This window comes from Rana temporaria, chromosome 3 (assembly GCF_905171775.1).
Source record: "Rana temporaria chromosome 3, aRanTem1.1, whole genome shotgun sequence".
NCBI classification, from domain to species: Eukaryota; Metazoa; Chordata; class Amphibia; order Anura; family Ranidae; genus Rana; species Rana temporaria.
The window spans coordinates 138,907,510-138,932,916 of record NC_053491.1 but is presented as its reverse complement, the minus strand read 5'-3'; the positions used below and the strand labels follow the sequence as shown (position 1 = coordinate 138,932,916).

General features: G+C 42.5%; 1 protein-coding gene across 2 annotated transcripts in view; it reads left to right on the top strand.

Moving 5' to 3' along the window:
• The window catches only part of RELN (reelin), a 538,933-nt gene that overhangs the window by 299,528 nt on the left and 213,998 nt on the right, over window positions 1-25,407 (top strand). For both annotated transcript variants that reach the window (XM_040343494.1, XM_040343493.1), the window contains exons 13-16: window positions 10,139-10,251; window positions 11,661-11,869; window positions 12,692-12,820; window positions 13,814-13,923. In XM_040343494.1, the coding sequence (XP_040199428.1) occupies window positions 10,139-10,251; window positions 11,661-11,869; window positions 12,692-12,820; window positions 13,814-13,923 (561 nt within the window). The remainder of the gene's footprint in view (window positions 1-10,138; window positions 10,252-11,660; window positions 11,870-12,691; window positions 12,821-13,813; window positions 13,924-25,407) is intronic.

Sequence of the window (25,407 nt, the reverse complement as noted above, 5' to 3'; positions counted from 1 at the left end):
AGAAGTGCCATGCTTCTGGGAGAAGGATGTGCTGAACTTCTCCAATCTCTGCTACATCTCCCTACTCATCAGGATGATTTTTGGAAAAGAAGTGCTGGTGTGTGTATATATAGATATATATTTATCGATATATACACACACACCAGCACTTTTTTATCCAAAAATCATCCTGATAGAACACACTGCTGCTGCCCCTTCTGCCATGCTGGTACTTGTAGTGCCCCAGCAGCTCACATGTGGTAATACAGGAGAGGAGGCTGTGCCTGTGTACTGGTGGGCAGGTGATGAGTAGGGAGATGTAGCAGAGATTGGAGAAGTTCAGCACATCCTTCTCCCAGAAGCATGGCACTTCTCACACACAGAAAAACGATCTAACAGCAAGAGGAGCCCTGCTGTTACACAGCCTCCCCCCTCCCCCTCCTCATAGGTAAGCACTGATAATACAATTCTTCCAGCTTACCTTTTATGAGGCAGCAATCCACCCCACACTGCAGGCTGTCCCCTCCTCCCTCTCATCTCTCCAGCAGTCGGCATCTCCTGCTCGTATGTCAAAAAAGCCGCGCTGGAGAAGGGGGCGTGTACACTGTGCTCCCATTGGCTGAGAAGGCAGTGAAGAGGCGGGGCAGCTACAATCTCGAGATTTGTACATCAAAATGATGTCGGTAGTGGCCAATTCAGTGATGGATGTCAGAAAACACTGATTCCAACAAACTGTCCCTGCTTTTACCAAGCCTGGCAACCCTGATGGGGCCCCCTAGTGGCCATGGGGCCCTCAGCTCGCATCTTCCTCTCCTCTCTCTTCCCTTCACCGGGCCCCCCTGATCCTCACTTGGCTGCGGGCCCCATAGCGCCCGCGTGGGTCGCTATGGCGGTAGTTCCGCCACTGGGAGCAGCTCATTAATATTAGTATTTAATTAATTAATTATTATTCACTTTAATAATATTAATTTACTATATTTACATATATCTAGTTGGCGCAAGATTTTCACCTCCCAATGTCCTTCAGTGGACTTCAAGAAAATGATTTCACTGTAAGCACACACATCCTACTTTTTTTGTTTTTCAAACACAAATTGTTTGAAACCAATACAATTTAATGAATTTTAGTGCACACAAATACAATATAATATACATTTTTTGTAAAATATAAAAGATGACGTTACATCGAGTAAATGGATACCTAACATGTTACGCTTTAAAATTGCATATGTCCCGCGGGGGCGTGGCCGGGATGGCGGACTGAGCAGATGTGAGCTGGAGAAGAATCCGGAATTGTATTTGTATCTGGGTAAAAACTACACCCTGTCGGTTTTTCAGCCCTTGAATGCCTTCTAGATCCTCTGGGGGACCAAAGCGGGTTAAGAAACTGTGTATCGCAGTTGAGACAAGCCCGGTATCTGGCCCGCAGCATTCACCAGCGCACCTTAGCAATATTGAGTCGCAGACGGACCACGAGGAGAGTCTAGAGGCGACTTCGACAGGCATTCCGGATGTGATGGCGGCTATTACAGCCTGTCAGACAGCCCTCACTTTCAAGATAGAAGCTGTACAATTGGATGTGGGGCTGCTGAGGCAAGACCTGGACAAGATCCGCTCCAGAATAACAGAGGCTGAGTGGCGTGTGGGAGTCGTGGAGGACACTGTGACCACCCATGAGGCCTCTATCCGGGCTCTCCAAACGAAGGTACGGGCCCTGGAATAACGAGCGGAGGATGCCAGAAATCAGAGTCGGAGAAACAACCTCAGTATCGTAGGCCTCCCGGAGGGGGTGGAGGGTCGCAACCCGACAGTCTTCACAGAGGATCTGCTGCGTTAGCTGCTGCCCAGCTCTCTCTGTACTTTACAGTGGAGAGGGCCCACAGAGTACCACCATGACCAGGTACAGAGGGGGCACCCCCCTGTACACTCATCCTCCGACTACTCAACTTCCGCGACAGGGATGAGCTGCTCAGGGTGGCCCGCATGGTGGGCGACATCCCATACCACAATGCCAAACTCATGATGTTCCTGGACTATACCCTGGAGACTCAGCCGCAACGGCGCTCCTTTGATACTGTGAAGGCTGCTCTCTGCAACAAGGGGATCTGATACAGCATTCTGTTTCCGGCTAGGCTGAGTGTGGTTGACGGAGAAACGGTGCAGATCTTTACTAGCCCTAAGGATGCAAATACCTGGCTGGAGTCTCTAACTCCGTAATGAGCCTACATCCCCTATGATTCTTCCCTGGCTGCTACCGACTGGGTGAGCAGTTGTTGGGGTCAGTTACCGTTGATGACTGTGGGATGCTTTGCAGTGGGGGCCTGTAATGGACTGTCTTCTCCTGTGCTCTCCAAGATGCCGTTGTGTTAAGGTATCCTGTTTAACTGTTGAGCACTCAGCTCTTACTGCAACTACCCTGTTTTGATGTTCCTGTGCAACGGACTGTGAGTGTTCATTTCTATTTTTTACCCAGATGATAGACTTGGACACGCTCTGTGTGTCCCTACTGACTGCCTGTGTCCCTAGTTCTCCAGCATCTTCTCCTCCTTTTTGTTTTTCGCTTCTCAATTTTTCTGTTGCTCCAATATTTTATGACTATGTTCCACTGATGTCCTAATCGGGTACCACGCCTCCTGATTTCTTTCATAGGTTTGTCCATTGGACATGTTTCTGGGGTCATGTGCCTCTTACTGTTTGAGGATGCACAGGGTGGGGGGGGGGTTGGATGGCCGTTGCCATCCGAGAAGGAACTGTTTTGTTGTTTTTTTGTTTAATAATGTACTTGGTTGGGTTCTGTGTGTTTATACTTATGCCACGTACACACGACCATTTTTCGGGATTTAAAAAAAAATTTTTTTTTTAAATGTCATTAAAAACGATCGTGTGTGTGGGCTCCAGAGCATTTTTCACAACATAAAAAATGGGTATTAAAAATTTAGAACATGCTCTAAAGAGGCCTCAATTCTGCTATTAAAAGGTCCTTAGTATTCAAATACATACAGCAGCATAATCCCCAGATCTGCATTCTACAGGAAACCCACCTGGTGGGGCCTAGGGTCATGGGGTTGAGGAGGGCCTGGGTCTGTGCCCATTATCATGCCTCCTACTCTAATTATGCTAGTGGAATTCGTGTTCTGGTGCACAGATCTCTATCTTTCCAGCTCCTGGCGGTTAAGACTGATCCCGGGGGTAGATACGTGTTAGTCCATGCCTTGATTTCAGGTTCACCGTATATAATTGTGGGAATATATTTGCCACCCCCTGCAGATGTTACCTTTCTCCACACGTTGATGCATACGATTACACAGTACGATGTGGATAGGGTGTTGATGGTGGGGGATTTTAATTTGGTTATGTGTAGTGGGCTGGATAGACTCCTGCCCTCGGCCCCTACCTCCCCTGGTCTGGCCCAGTGGGCGACTTATTTCCACATAACGGATCTTTGGCGCCATTTTTACCCCTCTGATACCCAGTTCACCTGCCTCTCGGCTACCTATTGGACGCTGTCCCGCATAGATTTGGCTTTTGCCTCTCCAGATCTTTTACGAGAGGTGGTATCCACCGAGATCCTCTCTTGTGTTATCTCGGATCATGCCCGCTCATAGTCCGGGGGGCTCCGCTTCTGTTTGAGTAATGTGGACTCCTCCGGGCCCTTGATTCTGTGGGATGCATTTAAAGCTTGGGTGAGGGGAGAGTACATCACGAAAATAGCGGCAAGAAAACGGAACTCTGTGCAGTCTCTCAGGCAATTGGAGGAGCAGGCTCAGGAAAAGGAGAATATGTCCTGAACCCTGATCAAAATAACTATGTCTCCTGGCAATATACCCTAAGGGAAATATCGTTACTTAGAATTGACCTAAAAAATCCATCCTAGCCAGTGTGCAAAGGGTGTTTGAATATGGTGACAAAAATGGCAGGCTTCTAGCTTGGCTAGTCAAGAGCCAATATGCAACAACGCATGTGGGTAGACTGAAGGACTCGGTCGGCCGACTGCTGACCTCCCCAGAGGTGATTAACGATAGGTTTCTCCACTTTTATCAAGACTTACACTCCTCTAAGGCAGTGCTTCTCAAATAGTGGGGCGCGCCCCCCTGGGGGGCCGCGAGGCTCCGTAAAGGGGGGCTCGTTTTACCTCGGCAGATACTGCATACTGCAGAGAGAGGAAGCAGCGAGGCGCGATCACTTGAGATTGTCCCAGCGCAGCCCCAGTAGCAGCCCGACGCGGAGGACCACGTGACCCTTTCGAGGAGAACAGACCCGATTGGATAGACATAATGCTCTATCCTGATTGGCCAAACCCACCCGTGTGACTCTTTTAGACACGAAGTGTAGCAGACCCTCAAGTGACATCATGGAGAAATTTTTAACAGGCATGAGAAGACAGGCGGAGAGAGAAGGAGAGAAGGAGATAACAGAAAGTCTCCCGAAGGCTAAGACGAGGAAATATGACGAGGCGTATGTAGCGCTTGGCTTCACTGTGACTACGGTGGGAGACTAGAAAAGACCGGTGTGCTTACTATGTCTAAAAATGTTGGCAGCGGACAGCATGAAGCCAAATAAATTACGTCGTCACTTAAAGACATTACACCCCAATCACGCTAATAAGCCGCTTGAGTTTTTTCTGCGAAAACGTGTCGAATATTGCAAACAATCATCCCGCTTTTTGACGGCTACTTCAGTAAACCAGCGAGCATTGTTGGCATCATATAAGGTGGCGTACCAAATTGCTCAGTGCAAAAAAAAACACACCATAGCAGAAGAGCTGATACAACCTGCAGCATTAGACATGGTCTCTGTCATGCTGGATGACGCAAGTGCTGCAAAAATAAAAAGTATCCCTCTGTCAAATTACACCGTTGCTAGACGTATAAATGACTTTGCTGACGATCTCAACGAACAGCTGGTAGATAAACTCAAGGATAAACGTTTTGCCTTACAATTTGATGAAGCAATTGACAGCAACAAAGACTGTTTGTTTATCGCTTATGTACGTTTTGAAATGGCAAATTCCCTGTGTGAGTATCTACTTTTTTGTAAATATGTCAGAGACAGAGCCAAGGCTGAAGAGCTATTCAAAATGCTAGACTGCTTCCTGACTGAGAATGGGCTAAAGTGGGAGAATTGCATGGGTGTTTGCAGTGATGGTGCACAGACCATGGCAGGGATGAGAAAAGGACTTCGGACACTCATCAAGAAGGTCTCACCTAATGCTGAGTGGACACACTGTATTTTACATAGAGAAGCACTGGCATCAAGGCACCTTTCCTCTGAATTAAATGAGGTTATGACTGACATTATAGGAGTAGTCAATTTAATAAAGACCAGACCACTAAAAACAAGAGTTTTCTCTGCTATCTGTGAGGAAATGGGAGCTGAACATCAAGCTTTGCTGTTTCACAGTGAAGCAAGGTGGCTGTCACGAGGACAAGTGTTGTCCCGGGTTTTTGAGCTCAGAGAGGAGATAAGAATGTTTTTGGAGCAGGAGCACAAGTATGACGTTGCAAGAAAGTTTAGTGATGTGAACTTTCTGATGAAACTTGCTTACCTGAGTGACATATTTGGAAAGCTCAATGAACTAAATCTACAGCTTCAGGGGAAAAATCAACACCTCCCTCAGGCCACAGACAAGATCAACTCTTTCACTCGAAAGCTTGCAATGTGGGGCAGGCGACTTGATGAAGGAAGTACCGTGTCATTTGAGAACTTGCAGGAATTTGTTGACACTACTGACTATGATGCCACCTCAGTGATTCCATATTTTAAGCAGCATATTTCATCACTGATAGGATTCTTTACAAAGTACTTCCCTGAAAACAGTTCCCCAGTATGACTGGGCGAGAGATCCTTTTAATGCACCAGCTCCTACTGGTTTCAGTCTTGTAGAGGAGGAGCAGTTCATAGAAATCACATCTGACTCCATATTGAGACTAAGTTTCACATCCCAGACACTGAGTGAATTCTGGCTGAGTGTGGAGAAGCAATATCCACTCTTAGGAAAAAGAGCTGTGCACATTCTTCTTCCATTTGCAACTTCTTACTTGTGTGAGATTGGCTTCTCTGCTGTTGCTGCTCTGAAAAGCAAATACAGGTCTCGGTTACACATTGAGAAGGAGCTGAGAGTTGCTGTGTCCTGCCTCAAACCCTGCTTCGAAAAGCTATGTATTGCAAAACGTGCTCATTGTAGCCATTAATCCAGACATCACCTCTGATTAAAAAATCAGCTTAAAATAAATCCTGTGCTTCTTTGTTGTAAATTGATCCACATTTCTTTCTTTTTTATTCTCTTATACGTTAATAAGGATACGGTGTTATGCAGAGGTGTACTTATAACAATTTTATAGACAAAAGATACTATTTACAGTCGCGCAGGGGTGCGAAATGTTTTCTTCTTCCTAGGGGGGCATGACAGAAAATAATTGAGAAGCACTGCTCTAAGGGGACACTGTCACTGACCTGACTGATTACCTAGATAGGATACCATTCCCTACACTAGATACTGATAAATGCAATGCCCTGGATAGGGATATCTCTCTAGAGGAGGTGCAGGAAATGATGAGCTGCATGCAGTTGGGAAAGGCCCCTGGTCCAGATGGTATACCCTTTGAATTTGACTCTGTGTACTAGGAGATGTTGGCCCCCAGGATAACCTCCCTTCTCTCCCAATTTTCATCTGTAGGCTCCCTGCCGGACTCTATGTCCGAGGCAGTGGTGGTGTTGGTGCCCAAACCCAGTAAGGACCCAGAGGAGTGTACCTCATACAGGCCCATTTCCCTGATCAACGCAGTTGCCAAAATTCTGGCAAAAATTCGGGCCATTAGTCTGGCCACGGTGATGGAGGATTTTGTCCATCCAGACCAGATGGGGTTCATGCAGGGAAAGGGCACTGATATCAACATTTGCAGACTCTGCCTTAACTTGGCCACCTCCCATGACAACGGGGGATCTAGAGTCATAGCTTTGTTGGATGTGTATATACCGTATGTGTGAATGACTGTGTGTCCCAAGCATGTTAAGATCCTACGGGGTACTGTAAATGACCGCACCAGCCAGGAAGACACTGGCTGCAAAAAGCGCCTAGAGGCGATTCAGTTTGCATGTGTAGCGCTATACAAGTCATTCATTCATTTATTCCCTTTGTTTGACATTTTTGCACCATGTATTTGATGATGTATCTGGCTTAACAAATTATATCAGACATCAGAACTTTGATCAGACAGCCATATACTGAATCTTCATGCCAGCTAAAAAGCATCTACTTTTTTTTACAGAGTGTGACTGTTCTTGAATTAATTATAGCATGCCCATGTGTGTATCTTGAGTCTGTATCTGTTTTTAGGTAAGGGGTATTATACCAATTTTAAGTTAAGGAATGAGGAAAGTTTATAGGAATAATTATTAAAGATAATTTTACATGTACAGTATTGTTCTTTAGTTTTGGATTGAGTAGGAAAGGGGTAATACCCTTCAGGTTTGCTTTTGCTGTCTATTTCCTATTGAAGGGACTTCCCTTCACTTGCTGTCCAGGAGAAATCCCTTGTATTCACCAAGATCACCAGACGTATGGTCCCCATTGGACGATTTTCCTCCTCTATTCTAGTGACCACTCAAAATTTGGAGTTTCCTATCGCGTTCACGTATAGTGATTATGGTCACCAGGACAAATAGAGGGTGATTTTTCTTAACAGGTACACACACAGCAAAAAAAACTGACAGGTATTTAAATTTTTCTCCAATATTTATAAAGGAAAAAAAGTCAAGCCCAATGTAAAGTATGCACACACTAATCCAGGTGACCCTTTCATTCAGGCATTCAGTTGTCCCATTCCTTCATACAGGCGCTACCTCGGCTCGCCAGCTGTACTGTCAAAGCAGTCATCAAACAGAATAGCTGCACATTTGTGCAGCCTTCCATTTGATGATTGCTTTAAAAAAGCCAAGCCTTCACTTATACCTTAACATAACATAATATTTTTATTTATTTTATTTTATTAGGCCATCTGGATTTGGCATAGCTAACGTTGGTTCATAAAATAATCTATAGATATTTTCTACATAGCATGTGGGAAGTGGAATACTATTAACAGTATACTGTAGAGAGGAGCTTATTGTTGCTTTTTGTTCTGTCCCGTGTAGATCACGGGAATTCCATATCTACTGTACCTGCTAAGCACCTAGAGGAACAACAGGAAAAAGTGTTTCCAAATCTAATGGAAACTGTTAGCTCAGCACTGTTCTATAGTTTTGTATGCAGTCATACATTTCTGGAATGGTCAAAGTTTATAAGTTTAGGAATTGTTCTTCTTTTTTTATTATTATTATTGTCAAAGGAAGTTTTGCCGTTCATGTTCAAATATTTTTATTGAGAAAACGTGGCATGGGGCTTCAATATGCAGGTATGGTTTCAGAACAGAGGGCTTATGCATGGTGAATTAGGGGGCAGTAGGGTGTCATCAAATCCAGGGGGTAGGTAATAAGTGACCCGGGGTCTCCAAAGCTTCTCGAATTTGTGCACTTTGTCCAGGATGACTGCTTCAAGTTTAGAGTGAATCAGTGCTTGAGCAACTCTATGTTTAATAGCCAGAATGCATAAGAATGGAGATTTCCAGGCTTGAGCAATTGTCTGTTAGGCAGCTGTGGTAATGTGGAGAAGAAGCTTAAATTGGTGGTGGGTTAGAGCCTCGTTTGTTGTTCAGGAGGGCTACAGTTGGGTCCAGCAGCAAAGGTATGGTGAAAAGTTTTGAAAGTATTGCAAACACCTCTGTCCAAAATGAGCGCACTACTGGGCATTCCCACCAAATGTGGAAGTGTGTGCCTGCCTCATTAAAGCCTTGAAAACAGAGAGGTGAGTATTGCGGGAGAAATTTGGCAATCCTAGCGTGGACCAGATACCACCTGGTAAGTACTTTATAGCTCGCCTCCAAGGCGGCAATATTAGGAGAAGAGGATTTAGTAGCGTGCCAGATATATGACCAATCGGCAGGGTCTATTGTACTGTTAAGAGCCTTTTCCCAATTACTAACATAAGACGGGGGTTTGCGGTTTCAGGGGGGTTAGGAGGTGAGTGTAAATTTTGGAGATTAATTCGCGTTTGTGGGGATCAGATTTGCACGTTTGTTCAAATTGCGTAAAGTCCGGATTTGATGAGGCAGAAGGGGTACAAGGGGTGAGAAAGTGCTTAATTTGTATCTACCTAAAAAGTTCTGAGGAAGGAAGACTATAGGAATTAGATGTAAAAAATGTCTGGGCACGAAATAGGTCCGTAGTAGACCAAGCAGGAAATGAAGATAGGGAGGACCATGCTGGGTAAAAGGAAGGGTTGCGAAGGAAGGAGAGCAAGGGATTGTGGAGGGACTGAAGGCCAAAGCGCCACTTCAGTCTATCCCATAGAGAGAGGCTATGTCTCGTGATCGGGTTGGTGATGGTTCTACGGGTAGATGGGGCCAACCGAAGAAGTTAAGCCGTATATAAGGGATCGCACTCTACAGAATTTATAGCGACCCAGAGGGTCGTTCTCATCGGTTTGACCGTTCGTGTGTATGCGGCATCAGACGTATATAAAGTAGGCTTGGGCAAGTGGGTCCTAAGTTTACCCCAAATGAAAAAGGGATTTCAGAATGTGCAGAAAGTGGAAAGGAACTGGTATGGTGAGTACCCGAAACAGGTAGAGAATTTTGTTACTTGTAAAGGATCTTATTCATGTAGTTATTGCTCTGATAGGTTGAGTAACCAGGGTAATATGTGAAAAAGGTGTATTATGGAAATTTGATTTTTAAGACTCTTCTTTAATGTACTAGGGCTTTAATAGGCTTAACAGGAAAAGCACACTTGTCTTCTGTGTATTAAGCATAGCTTTTTTTACATGTATACCAATAAAATGAAAGATTTGTTTTGATATATAATGCGTATATGTAATACATTTATTTAGCACCTGGAAAGTCCCTAGTATGTACTTAATTTATTTCTAATCCCAATATAAAAACATATAGATAAAATAGGCCTTTTGAAAGAATATACTTCAAAGACCTTGAACAACTAGTCAGCATGGAAGTTTAGAGTAGATTTTGGGAAGAAAGCTACATTTTGTTATGCAGAGATAGAAATGTCTTCATGCGTTTTCTTCTGTTTAATGTACAATATAATCAAACATGTTTACGTTTAGGTGGGATTTGCAGTCCAGGAGAATCACATGAGCACGATGTTCTCCTATATGCACAAGTGGATGGCAGGAAGGAGCATATTGTTATGGATACACTGGCATTTTCCTCTTACAAGGTAAGTCTGAGAGCACGGAGATGGCAGTACCAGGACAAAGTCATTCAGTGACAGCCTTCCTGTTTCTCTGATGACATTTAACCCATGTATTTCAAAATAAGAATCAACACAATTTGTTTTCTTTATAAGGAACATTTGCTACCATTCATGTCAAAACGTATGTTTATTTTCCCTTAAGAGGGCACCAGCAGCTAATAAATATACATACTTCATTGTTTGCATATGTGCCTATACAATATTTATAGTTTGGGGGTGTAAAATATCTTTCCTTGTAGGAAGCATTCCCAGTATAAAATAACTCAACTTTCGGAAACTTTTTTTTTCATGGCAAGAATGTTCTTCTTTTACAGAACAGAGTATATACACTGTTCACTTAGGGGTGCACTCACTTTTGTTGCCAGTGGTTTAGACATTAATGGTTGTGTGTTGAGTTATTTTGAGGGGACAGCAAATGTGCACTGTTATACAAGCTGTACACTCGCTACTTTTACATTGTAGCAAAGTGTAATTTCTTCAGTGTTGTCACATGAAAAGATATCATAAAATATTTACAAAAATGTGAGGGGTGTACTCACTTTTGTGAGATACTGTATATAGTTTGCCAACTACGATTTAACACTTGCTCCAAAATGTAACCTAAAAATAGCAGTTAATGTGGGTTTTATTGGCACATGGTTTCTGGCTTATTCAATTTAGCAGTGTGGAGAGCAGTGACAGTTTACCAGACACAAGTTCACTGTTTGGAAGTATTTATTGTCTCATACCTTCAAATAGTAATGGGCACATTACCTGTATGCAAACAAAAAAGGTACCTAAATGTCCATTTATTTATAAGTAAGCCTATTTGTGAATGCTGATGCCTGGTTTCCCTTTTCCCTTTTGGATTTCCCTTTTCTATAATGTATATTATTTTGATAACATTTGTAACTTTTCCCCCTGACTAATGAAAAATGTTGTTTCTGTCTATCCAATTTGCCAGCTCACAGTTGGTGTTTTATATAATTAAATCAAATGTTTCCAGTCTCAGCAATGATTCTTTAAGCAATTATAGATAATTTTTGTACTGCACATTTCTCAAAATAGTTCATTTTGGCTAAGCCTTGCAGTTTATTGAAGTTCTTTTTCAAGGTTGTTGCCTAGACATTAACAGGTTAAAAATAGATGCTATAATTTTAAATGTGTTCCTTTTAATAGCCTTATATTTAGTAATATACTGCAATTAAATCATAGTATATTGCTTTTGCTTCAGCTATGTGTGTAGATGTGTGTTACTCCCAACTTTTTTTCAACCGTATGATTACATGACAATTTTTGGGGAATGTTGAAATTTTTCTTGCTGCAAATACTAAATCTATTGCTGGGATACTATTTATTCATTATAGCTAAGTTACAGTTTTTTTATATTTAAGGTTCCATCCCTGGTTTCCACTGCCATAAGCCCGGATCTGCAGACTCCAGCTACCAAGTTTTGTCTCAAACAAAACAGTCACCAAGGATACAAATTAAATGTGTGGGCTGTAGATTTTTTCCATGTGCTGGCAGTTCTACCATCTACTGAATCTCACATGATACAGTTCTCTATTAATCTGGGATGTGGGTCTCATCAGCCAGGAAACAGGTACAGAAGCATATGATGCCAGAGTGAAAGCAAATTCTCAAATGCACTATGCTATATGAACCAGCGCTATCAATGGACAATCACTGCAGATCAGCTGACATTTCTGCTATTTATAGAAGGAATGTATAAGTGTCCTGCTAATTAATCCCGCTGATATCTTTTGCCTGATGCCCTTTAGACATCACAGGAACTCCCATGGTGGGCAGAAGGGCTTTCCTGTCGGGAATGCAAGGCATAAAAGGGCACATGTTACACAGTGTCTCTGTATACTGAATGAATGATAAGGGGCTCTTCAATGAAATGTAAAGCATTCATTCATACCTGCCTGCTGTGAAATATTTTAATGTTACTACGAGTATAGATTTTAATGTGTTTGCTATGGCAATTATATATTTACAGTATATAGAAAACAACCACATATTCAAAGCAGAAAAATGTATTCATTTGATAATGTTCCATAATCACATGACTGCTTAACCTTTTTATCCAAGAAAATAAACAGGACATCATTTGCCAACAGGGCTGAAGCCTATTCCATATTATTTAGTGTCACTGTGAAAATAACCATTCAAGGGTTTTTCATGGCACCAAAATGTCAAAATACTGTTAAACTTCAATTACACTTTCATCTTAAATTCGGTTACCCAATCTTGTGAAAAGAAAGTCCCTGTTTGCTTATTTATTCCGCACAACTAAATATTAGAATATAATATTCACACAATTATTGTGTAAATATCTTCAGTGCCTTTAGTAAATCGGCTTTATTATTTCTTTATTTTTTTTATCAAATAAATGTTAATGGAACTTTATATTTACTGCTAGTGTGAGCTTGGAATTTTCAACTAATCATGGCCGGTCTTGGTCTTTACTGCATTCTGAATGTCTGCCTGAGCTTTGTGCTGGACCCCATCTTCCCCATAGCACTGTCTACTCATCAGACAACTATAGTGGGTATGGTATTTCCTGTAATTTTTATATCTGTTTTTCTGTCTTTTGTCATTCAGTGAACCTTGCCTATCTTATCTAACGTTTTCTACTGTAATGATTTGTAATCACCCATAAAATTGTTGTCAAATTGGTAAAAAAAAAAAATGTGTAAAATTAAAGAACACATGTGCTAGTGTTTTTACTAGAGAAAAACTGGATTACAAAATATTCATTAGCCAATCTGCATGTTCTAAAAAAAATAGGGGAAACAAACAAGGAAGCACCCTTTGTACTGTTTTTTAATACTAATTTAAGTATTAAAACCCAAGTCATTGGTATAATGCCCCCTTACTTTGGTGGTCAGTAGTGAAGTGTCCCTTAAAGTATGTTGGTTGTAGGTGGTGTAATGCCCCTTGTGTTGGCGGTAGCTGGTGACTTTCCCCCTTACATTTTGCATCAGTGGGGAGATTCCCCCTTACACTTGTGGTCAAATAGGAATGACCCCCTTACATTACAGGTGTTCTGGATAGAAGTGCCTCCTTACATTGATGTAAAATGGTGTGGTGTTTAAATACTTTGGTTGTCAGTGTGGTAGAGTTCAGTGGTGTAATGACCCCGTACATTGTTTGTTATTCTTGTAGCGACCCCTTAAATTAGTGGCTAGTGCAATGGTGGCCAGTATAATGTTAATGTTGGCCATTTTTTAATAAGCTAAATATCACAAAGAGACATTCATTTTTTATTTACATATTTTACATTACAACTCATTTCTTAATAACATGCTTCTGATATATCATCAGATGTTAAAGTGATTGTAAACTGTTTGTGCCCCCATAGAAAGCTGTGTGCTATAGGGGCAGACATGCAGGTGCGCTTACGAGACAAGTTGTGTGCATCCTATACACACACACATCATGGCTCAGCCACACCCCCTCTCCCAGAATTTGATTTTAATGACCCAAATGTGTGTATACTGTATATATTTATTTATAATAATTTTTATTTTTATTTTTTCAGGTGGAATAGAATTACTATTCCTCTTCCAAATGCAGCTCTGACAAGAGGCACAAGAATTCGCTGGAGACAGAATGGGCCAGTTATGGGGAACATGTGGGCACTTGATAACAGTTAGTATTCCAACCCAAAATATTTAATTATATAAACTTTCTCATTACATTCTCATTATTTAAACTTACTACAAATGCTGTAATAATTGGACTAGCTTCTCATCGAACGGTATGTAAATTGCAACATAAACCTTTTTGAAATTACAGTGTACAGTGTAAAGTGGAGCTCCAGTCGGTTTGTGCTTATTAAAAGTCAGCGGCTACAAATAGTGTAGCTGCTGACTTTTAATAATGTCACAAACCAGCCTCGGGCAGGGGGGGAATGTCTGGTTCGGGGGTCAGTTCATCACGTATGTCAATCTCCAGGCCCTTTCTCTCGACAAAGTTGTGCAGAATGCAACATGCACCGATGATCTGGCACACAAAGTTTGGGGAATACAACATGGTCCCCCCGGACTTATCCAGGCATCGGAAACGGGGCTTCAGGATGCCAAATGTGCGTTCCACCACTGCACGGGTACGTATGTGTGCTTCATTGTAGTTTATCTCTCCTGTGGTTTGGGGATCCCGGAATGGAGTCATGAGATGGGGCCCAAGTGCATATGCAGAGTCACCTGGAAAGTAAAAGACAGGAGGATGTAAGTCTTGCATGTGCCCCTCGTGATGTCTGCATCATAGGGTCGGACAGCCATGCCTGACTCCCATGTCACTCACCAACCAGCCAGCTGTCCCCATACACGTTTTGTTCAAATTCCGTTGGGATGGTGCTTTGACGGTATATGTAGCTGTTGTGGCTGGCCCCTGGTTGTTTGGCACGGACGTGCCATATGAGGCCTTGGGCATCGGCTATCACCTGTACGTTGATGGAATGCCAGTGCTTCCGATTGCGGTATATGTGCTCTGTGGCACAGGGGGACCGTAGTGCTACATGTGTGCAATCAATGGCCCCCACGGTGCGTGGGAATTTTGCAATTCTGACAAAATCCGCCATTGCCTTATGCCGCAGGTGCTCCTGGGTGGGTCTGATGATGTGGTGGGACATGCGTCTGAGGATTGCAGGGACAACCTGGTGCACACATCTGCTCATACTGGTTTGTGACATCCCAGCCACAACTCCACTTGTACGCTGAAAAGATTCACTGGCGAGGAAATGCAGTGTTGCCAGTACCTTGACCAGTGGCTGCACTGCATGTGAGCGGTGTGTCTGGCTGGTGATGTCATCATGCATGGTTGTGGCTAATTCCAGGATGGCATCAGTGTTGAATCTAAAGATACGATAGACCTCCGAATCCCCCATGCCAAAGACGTTCATGCGCGTTCGGTATATCCTCTCTTGTGCCCTCCTCTTTCTACGCGCCTGGGCACACACTAGTAGTGCTATGACCATGCCTGCCCCTGGCATGTTGGCATACGGATGTGTTGTCCTGCAAGTGTGGTTGCTCAGCTCGTCCGTAACGGTGCTGCTGAAGCTGCTCTCCTGCTGACCTGCACACGTCTGGTGCAAAGTTACCCTGCTTTATGAGGGGTAACTTTAGGCCGGACGTACAGCTTGCGCGCACCTTGCGTAGCCTGCGTCGGGCGTACGTACGTTCGGGAATCGGCGTTCGGGAATCGGCGTATCTTCCTCATTTGCATATTTGAATACAAAATCAAAGTGAGCGCCAGATGCGCCCAGCGTAAATATGCGCCCACGCTACGCCGGCGTAGAAAAGTTACATCGGTCAGAAGAAGCCTATTTTCAGGCGTATCTGGTTCTGTGGGTACGGCGCATAGATACGCCGGCGTATATATACACTTACGCCGCGTATCTCGCCGGTGTAACTTCTTTGAGAATCTGGGCCCCAATCCACAAATTGAGCTCTATTGGCTATGTACCTGTATAGAAAACTGGTTACAGAGGAGCATCTTCAGAATGTGTGGTACCCCAGGGGTCTGTCCTGGGACCACTCCTGTTTAACCTTTTCATAAATGATATATAGAGGTTGGGATAAATAGTTCAATCTAAGTGTTTGGTGAACCTACAAAGCTAAGCAGGACGTTAACTTCGCTACAGGATATAGCAACTTTACAGGACAACCTAGATAAAATAGAAGGGCGGGCAAACGCATGGCAAATTAGGTTCAATGTAGGGAAGCGTAAAGTAATGCACTTGGCTAAAAATATGAATGCAAGCTACATGCTAGGGAGGTAACCTCTGGGGAAATCGAGAATGGAAAAAGATCTGGTTCTGATCCTAGTTGATGACACACTCAAAAATAGCATGCAGTGCAAGCTGCAGCAAACAAGAGAAGTAGAATATTAGCAAGCATTAAAAAGAGTATTTATTTAACCACTTAAGGACCAGAAGGATTTGCCCCCTTAATGACCATGCCATTTTTTCTGTTACGGCACTGCGTCGCTTTAACTGACAATTGCACAGCCGTGCGACGCTGTACCCAAACAAAATGTATGTTATTTTTTCCAACAAACAGAGCTTTCATTTGGTGGTATTCCATCACCTCTGTGGTTTTTATTTTTTGTGCTATAAACAAAAAAAGATGGATTTTTACTTTTTGCTATAATAAATATAAAAAAAAGGTCTTCCTCAGTTTAGGCCGATATGTTTTCTACATATTTTTGGGGAAAAAAATCGCAATAAGCATATATTGATGAATTTACACAAAAGTTATAGCATCTACAAAATAGGGGATGTTTTTTTTTTTTTTTACTCGTAATAGCGGTGATCTACGATTTTTTTGCAGGATTGCGGCCGACAGATTGGACACTTTTGACACTTTTTTGGAGCCATTGACATTTATACAGGGATCAGAGCTAAAAAAAAAAAAGGAGACCGATCGCTGTTTATAATCAGTATGAACAGTAGGTCTGTCTCCTCTCTCCTGACAGAATGGGTATCTGTCTGTTTTAGATCTCCATTCTGTCTCTCTCAGGAGCAATCGCAGGTGCCCGGTGCACATCATGGTCGCCGGACACATGCATCGGCTGCCCAATCGCGCTGCATGCGCGCCACCTAGAGCTTGTTAAGCGCCCGACATTCAATGACGGCGATTCGCGCAGGGGAACCAAGTACAACTGCGACGGCTGGTCCATAAGCGGTTAAAGAATAAAAATATAATTCTACCACTTTACAAAACTTGGGGATGTGCTGGGACTGGAGAGAGTCTAGACAAGGGCAACCCAACTAAGGGAAAGGAGGACCTCAGTTATGAAAAACTATTACAAACATTAAACTTTTTTCCCTAAAGAAGAGACACTTAAGAGGGGATATGATGGTGATATACAAATACGTTAAAGGGTAAGTTGACCTTTAAATAAAAATCTCTAAGATGAACTTACACAGGACCCCTCCTCACCCCCCCCTTCCAGTCCCGCTGACCTGGATTCTGCTGATCTCCCGTTCTGAATCTCCATATAGCCACATCAGGGGTCCAGGGCTTGGAAATCCCTGCAGCTTAATCTCCAAAACATACCCCATCAGGATGGACGTTTCGGAGCATTCTAATTGGTCAGCGCTGTCACATGGGTGGTGTGACCAATTAGAATCTACGCAGCCCTACCTTTTGGCAGTGAAAGAAGACGCGTGAATGCTGAGGGTATTTCTAAGCCCCAGATTCCTGACGCGGCTATACCGGGGCTCAGAATAGGAGATTGCTGTGCAATTTAGATGGTCATCTTATTGAGCGCAATATACATAGATATGGGAAGTGGTAGAGACATACACAGGTTGAACTAGATGGACTGGAGTTTTTTTTCAACCTTACCAACTATGAGTCTACTATGAGATATGTGAAGCATGCCCTTAAATGCAGGAAGTTCAGCTTACAGTAATGCCTTAGGGGTCACAGGGAGGGAAACTAAAGGTAAATCTTTCCAGTGGTGACAAGGGCAGCAATAAAAATAACTAAGGATCTAGTACTTACCTACTCTTTAAACACATGGTCCGTGAACATCGCACCTCACTATGAAATGCAGTTGCAGTTGGGGAAGTATTTGAATGTACATATATTTGAGGGCGGGGGGGGGGCTGAGCAGATTGGAATGGGGTTGACATATATATTGGTTTGTAGATCTGATTAACCACTTAACCCCCGGACCATATTGCTGCCCAAAGACCAGAGCACTTTTTGCGATTCGGGACTGCGTCGCTTTAACTGACAATTGCGTGGTTGTGCGACGTGGCTCCCAAACAAAATTGGCGTCCATTTTTTCCCACAAATAGAGCTTTCTTTTGGTGGTATTTGATCACCTCTGTGGTTTTTATTTTTTGCGCTATAAACAAAAATAGAGCGACAATTTTGAAAAAAATGAATATTTTTTACTTTTTGCTATAATAAATATCCCCAAAAATATATAAAAAAAAAATGTTTCCTCAGTTTAGGACGATACGTACTCTTCTACAAGTAAGTATGTCCCTGGGTGTGTTCTTACTGGGTGTGTTCTTACTGTGGGGGGGTGGCCTCACTAGGGGAAACACTGATCTTCTGTTCATACATTGTATGAATAGAGGATCAGCATTTCCCCCCCTGACAGGACCGGGAGCTGTGTGTTTACACACACAGCTCCCGGTCCCCGCTCTGTAACGAGCAATCGCGGGTGCCCGGCGGCGATCGCGCCTGCCGGGCACCCACACGGGAGTCACGCGCGCACCCCTAGTGGCCGCAAAGAGAGCCGACGTAGTATGACGGGCTCTCGCCCAGGAGAGCCGACCTGCCGCCGTAGAATGACGGCGTCTGGTCGGCAAGTAGTTAATAGTTTACATGGAACTCTAACAACATATGGCAAAGTAGTGATTTGTCTGTGGGTGCTTCTTGTTATCTTATTGCCAGTTGAGATGCTAACTGTGGAGGGGGAGTGTGAATTCAATAAAAGCACCGACTGCTTTGAAAAACACAGACTTGTAACCCTTTACAGTATATTAGTTTGTCCTTTTTATATATTTCATTATTTAGGACAGTATAATTTATCATTCTGCAGTAAGTGTTTTATCTGCTAACAAGGTCACAACAAGACCTCAACAGACCTTGTGCCCTGGTTCACACTGGTGCTTTTGACATACGATCTGACATGTCTCTGTAACCGCGGCCGAAATCGGGACTGACAAGCTGGAGTGAAATCCTGCTTGAAATCAGCTGAACTCGCACAGCTTCATTCCCACAGCCCAGTGGGAACCTGAGCTTAAACAAGCTATTTTATGATACATAATCCACACATATACAAAACATATTTAATCATTAGTGCAGTACAAAATACAGTAACCCAGGCATGATCAAAATGAAGCAACACATTAGCATGTTGTGTTATCTTAAGTTGAGCACTGTAAACTGACATCCGAATACAATGGCAATCGATTAATTCTCCTGACTTTTCTTTCATTCAGGTATAGTTATAGTGCACAACTGATCCGATTGTTAAAAGCTCCTTGTCAGTAATGTTATGTTCTGGGGTCACCAGTTGCTGAGCCGTATTATTTATATACACTGTGTACACACAGAAACCATGTGGGAGAAGCCATGTTTGTTCAGTACAGATGATTTCTGCTTGGGGGTATTGAGCAGTGACTGTCCCCCACTGCTTTGCTTAGCTTGTCTCATAATAAGTACAAATAATATTCAAGCTTGTGATGAGGAAGGGTTTGTAGTGAATATCATCCATTTGCTGTTCCCTGAATGGGTAAAATAAATAGTCAGGTTTGTCCTGTCCACCTGCACAAACCTCTAGGAAGGCTTTATAAATAATCATCCTTCAGTTTCCATGGCTGAAGGTGTGGATTGTTGGCTAAACTGGGGTAGAGACATTTGTTCCAGTGTGACGTAGATGGCCTCTTTCACGCATCTTGGGTATTAGTTGTCCTCTGTCCAAAATGTACACCTTAGTGTTTCCTAAAGCAGTGTTTCTCAACTCCAGGCCTCAAGGCGCCCCAACAGGTCATGTTTTCAGGATTTCCATTAGTTTGCATAGGCAATTTGATCAGTTTCACTGCCTTAGTAATTACCACAGCTGTTTCATCTGAGGGAAATCCTGAAAACCTGACCTGTTGGTGCGCCTTTAGGAATGGAGTTGAGAAACACTGTCCTAAAGAATATCCCTTTTCCTTCCTTATGCCCTGCTCCAAAACACCCAATGGAAATTTCTATCCACTGAATGTGGTACGCGTGGTGAGAGTTTACCTCTCAGCTACTGCTCCATTTAGGAAATCGGATTCTCTTTTTGTGCTTCCTGAAGATTCCTGCAAGGGTCTTGGTGCCTTTTTTTCCACCATTGCTAGGGGAATTAGACAAATTATCATTAGAGCCTATAGCCTGAAGGGTTTCTCCCTTATCTGGTAAAACAAACACTACCAAATATGTTAGTGCTCTTGGACTTTTCACCATCAAGCTTCTGTTTCCTAGATTTGTGAGGTTGCGACCTGGGCCTCTGTTTATACATTTATTACATTCTACCTGGTGGATGTTCAAGCCTTCTCTGATGCCAGCTTCTTGCGTATGGGGCTACAAGCTGCGCTCTGAGTCTGTATAGCCTTCTTGGCACATTTATTATGTGGGCCTGGTGTTGTTTTGCTGGTTTGCCTACCCTTCAGGTGAGCTGCTTCTGGACATTGTACTCATAATGATTAAAGAAGGGCTTATGACCTGTACTGAACAACCAGTAAACTAGGATTTTTGACTTATTAGTAAAATACATTTGTTGGAGTACAGTACAGAACACAGAACCCTCCCTTCTGTCCTCATTGCTTGATACAAAACTGAGGCTAAGCCCACTCACTCCCAGGAGCCAGTAAAGGTATGTAGCCTTCTCTTTTTGCCAGTGTGAATCACATGTCTTCATAATGAATATAAAGCATGTGTCCTGTAGTATTGTATTCCTTGAAACACAGACTTTACTATATATATATTTTTTGCGTTAAACACAGACAGCACAACAAATGATATATCAGTTGTTGATACTACCATAGTTGCTTGAAAGTTGAATTTTCTACTGCCTTGTTATACCTCTTGGAGACCACAGACATTGGCTATCCCTATTTGAATTCTTAGTTCTACCCATATGTCATAGTCCTTAGAGAATGAGTGATGGTAGTCACCCCTAACTAATTAGCATTGTGTCAGAAACATTGACAAAGAAATTGCGCCTGAAACTTGCTTGAAACCTTCCATGGGAGAGAGTGCTGTTTGTTCCCTTGATGTCTTTTCAGCTGTCTTACTGGTTATAATTCACTCCAAGCAAGACTGAAAAGTAGAACAGGATTCAAGCTGCTACAGACTGTAAAGTCCAGGTGGTTGGAAGTTATTAAACAAGCATATCTTATTGATTAGTTATCGCTGGAAACTGTCATGGCTAAACACAGACTCTAATCAATTTGACCCAAACAAGAATAAGGCACTGTCTGAATATTCTACCAGCTAAAATGCTAGTGCCTTGTACTACATGAAAAAATACTTTTAAAACACAAGTCGAAATAATTCAGAAGCATACATTTTGCTGTCTGACATTTATCATATAATATTATCTGGATGAGTTTGCAGTATTACAGAGGCATCTTTAGTAAAAACATTTTTTTTTTTTATCATCCAACAGGTTTAGTTTAGTATATTTTATTTATCATGATATGATCACAGTAGAGTTGTACCATACTTTATACAGACATTGGATGCTTCATCTGATTACATGACTTGACCAATGACGTGATCATAATGCAATCCTTTTATACACCATGCAGACATGGGACGCAACATCATTTCTGCATGACATAATCATAATACAGTTGTATAATACAATATGCAGACAAATGACACTGCATCTGTCTGTTATGACAAGTTCTTTTATAATCTATACACATTGGATGCTACTTCTACTCACCATGGGGTGACATGGTCATAAATATTCAGTTGTATATTTTATTCACATATATAGAGCACAATAATGAGAAAACTTTTTTTTTTGTGTTAATTCATATAATGTTTATGAGATATAATATACACTATATGAGAGAGTATATTTTTAAATAAATATATATATAGAAAAAAAATGATATATATACAGTTGTGCTCATAAGTTTACATGCCCTAGCAGAATTGATGATTTCTTGCCCATTTTTCAGAGAATGTGATCGATAGCACAAAAACTTTTCTTTCACTCATGGTTAGTGTTTGGCTGAAGCCATTTATTATAAATCAACTGTGTTTGCTCTTTTTAAATCCTAATGGCAACATAAACTACCCAAATGACCCTGATCAAAAAATTACATACCCCCGTTCTTAATACCATGTATTGCCCCCTTTAACATCAGTGACAGCTTGTCTTTTGTGGATGAGGCTCTTTATCTTCTCAGATTGAAAGCTGCCCATTCCTCTTGGCAAAAAGCTTCCAATTCCTATAAATTCCTGGGCTGTCTTGCATGAACTGCACGTTTGAGATCTCCCCAGAGTGGCTCAATGATTTTGAGGTCAGGAGACTGAGTTGGCCACTCCAGAACCTTCACTTTTTTCTGCTGTAGCCAGTGACAGGTCGACTTGGCCTTGTATTTTGGATAAGTGTCATGTTGGAATGTCCAAGTACGTCCCATGCGCAGCTTTCTGGCTGATGAATGCAAATGTCCCTCCAGTATTTTTTGATAACATACTGCATTCATCTTGCCAACCAAATTTCCTGTGCCTTTGTAGCTCACACATCCCCAAAACATCAGCTATCCACCTCCGTGTTTCACAGTAGGAATGGTGCACCTTTCATCATAGGTCTTGTTGACTCCTCTCCAAATGTAGTGTTTATGGTTGTGGCCAAATGCTAAATTTTGGTCTCATCACGCCAAATGACTTTGTGCTAGAAGGTTTAAGGCTTGTCTCTGTGTTGTTTGGCATATTGTAAGCGGGATACTTTGTGGCATTTGCATAGTAATGGCTTTCTTCTGGCGACTCGACAATGCAGCCCATCTTTATTCAAGTGCCTCCTTATTGTGCATCTTGAAACGTCCACACCAGATGTTTTCAGAGAGTCCTGTATTTCACCTGAAGTTTCACGTGCAGTGGTCAGCCAAGGAAACTTATTGCAGCAGATGAAAGACACATCATGCTTACTTTCCTTTGACATCCAAAGATGTCCAGCAGTGCCATCAGCACATAACTGGCATAAACCAGTGGGACACAGGGATAACCATTTGCTGTCTGGAGCAGTCTGACCAGAAGTGGTCTTCAAGGAAAAATTGTGGTAAAAAAGCCATACCTCCGACGTGTAAACAAGGCTAAACAACTTAACTATGCATAAAAACATAGGAACTGTGGTTCAGAAAAATGGCAGCAGGTGCTTTGGACTGATGACTCAAAATTTGAAATATTTGGCTGTAATAAAAGTCAGGTTGTTTGCCAAAGGGCTGAAGAGCGGTACAATAATGAGTGTCTGCAGGTAACAGTGAAGCATGGTGGAGGTTCCTTGCAAGTTTGGAGCTTAATTTCTGCAAATGGAGTTAGAGATCTGGTCAGGATCAATGGGGCCCTCAATGCTGAGAAATACAAGCAGATACCTAGCCATCATGCCATACCATCAGGGAAGTGTGTGATTGGCCCCAAATTTATTCTTCAGCAGGATCTTCAAGGTGTAATTTAAGGTGGTCAGATGAGACTAAAATTGAATAATTTGGCCTCAAAATCAAACAAAATGTCTGGTGAAAATTCAATACAGCTCGTCAACCAAATAACACCATTCCTACAGTAAAGCATGGAGGTGGTAATATCCTGTTATGAGGGTGTTTCACTTTAGCAGAGACTGGAGCCCTTGTCAGGATAGAAGAAATATTGAATTCTTGAGGAAAATCTGATATTCTCTGCCAGAAAGTTGTCACTGGAAAGATAGTTTACCTTCCAAAATGGCAATGACCCAAAGCACACAGCAAAAATTACCACACAGTGGTTAAAGGAGAAAAAGCTGATTTTCCCTGCATGGCTTAGTCAGAGCCCAGACGTAAACCCCATTAAAAATCTGTGGAAGACTGCAGTCTACAAATGGTCACCATCAAATGTATCTGAACTTGAGCAGTTCTGCAAAGAAGAGTGGGCATATATTGCAAAGTCTAGATGTGCAAAGTTAGTAGAGACATATCCCAACAGACTAAATGCTGTAATTAGAGCAAGGTGGTTCAACAAAACACTGACATAAGGGGGTGATCCTTTTTCCAACTCAGTGATTCTGTTTAAAAAACAATTCTGACTTGTTGGTGTTATATCATCTTTCATTTGGATATTATAAGTTGCACTAGTAAATACAGCTGGATAAAACAAAAACTGTGTGTGTCTTCATTTCAGGCTGCAAAGCAACAACATGTGCTATTTTAAAGGGGGTGATGCTTTTCTATACCCACTGTATATATACTGTATACCGTATATATACTTGAGTATAAGCTGAGTTTTTCAGCAAATTTTATTTGTGCTGAAAATGCCCCCGTCGGCTTATACTCGAGTCACCTTTTTGCGCCTGATCTCCCGGACTTTTGGTCCCCTGGCACACATGTAGCCCCACTATTCCTCTACAAGTATGCAAAGTTTGTTGTCCAGGGGACCTATGGCCGGGGAGCACTGATTTTTCAAAGCCGGGCACCCCTTCCATAGACTCTTATGTTAACCGGTAATTTCTCCCGGTACCGGCCGGTCGTAGGTCCCCTGGACCCTGAACTTGGCACACATGTAGCCCCCTTTCTCCTCTAAAAGTGTGCAAAGGGTGTTGTCTGGGGGACCTACGTCTGGGGAGCACCGATTTTTCAAAGCCGGTCACCCCTTCCATAGACTCCCATGTTAAACGTCAGTCTAGTCATGGGCACAGTGAGGCATGCACATGGACACAGTGAGGCATGGGCACAGTGAGGCATGCACATGGACACAGTAAGGCACACTGAGGCATGGGCACAGTGAGGCATGGACACAGTGAGGCATTGACACAGTGAGGCATGCACATGGACACAGTGAGGCAAAGTGAGGCACAGTGACTCAAGTCAATACGTTTTCCCATTTTTTTGTGGTAAAATTAGGTGCCTCGGCTTATACTCGAATATATACGGTACCTAGTTTTAGAGTAACTATAGCCAGTTCAGTGAAAAGAAAAGTCTGCCCTACCAGGAATTAAATGTTCCCTAAAAATAAATGCTGCACTATGGCTGTTTATAATATCTGTCCGGGGGTTCTACTGTATGTAAAGTCTCTAATATATGTCATATATTCAACCATCAGAAACTTGGTACAATTTCTATAGTGTTTATGAAGCCAAATAGCTATGAAGCCAACTTCTATCTTTGAAGCCTACTGGGGTCTGTCTACAGTACTGCCTTTGCTAAAAAAAAGTTTCTCCACATGTGAAGACATAATTTCTTAATGTAACAGTTTTTTCAGCAAACAACATTTTTGTCTTCCCACTGCCACATCTTGAAATACACTATTAGGTGTCCGTTTATGAAGCAGTGAAGAGCGGTGATCCCAGGGATCACCAGTGATCACAGCCCATAAACAGTTTATGAAACAGAGATAATTGGGGGGAGAAGTGTTTGAATTTGTTCTCCCGCCGATT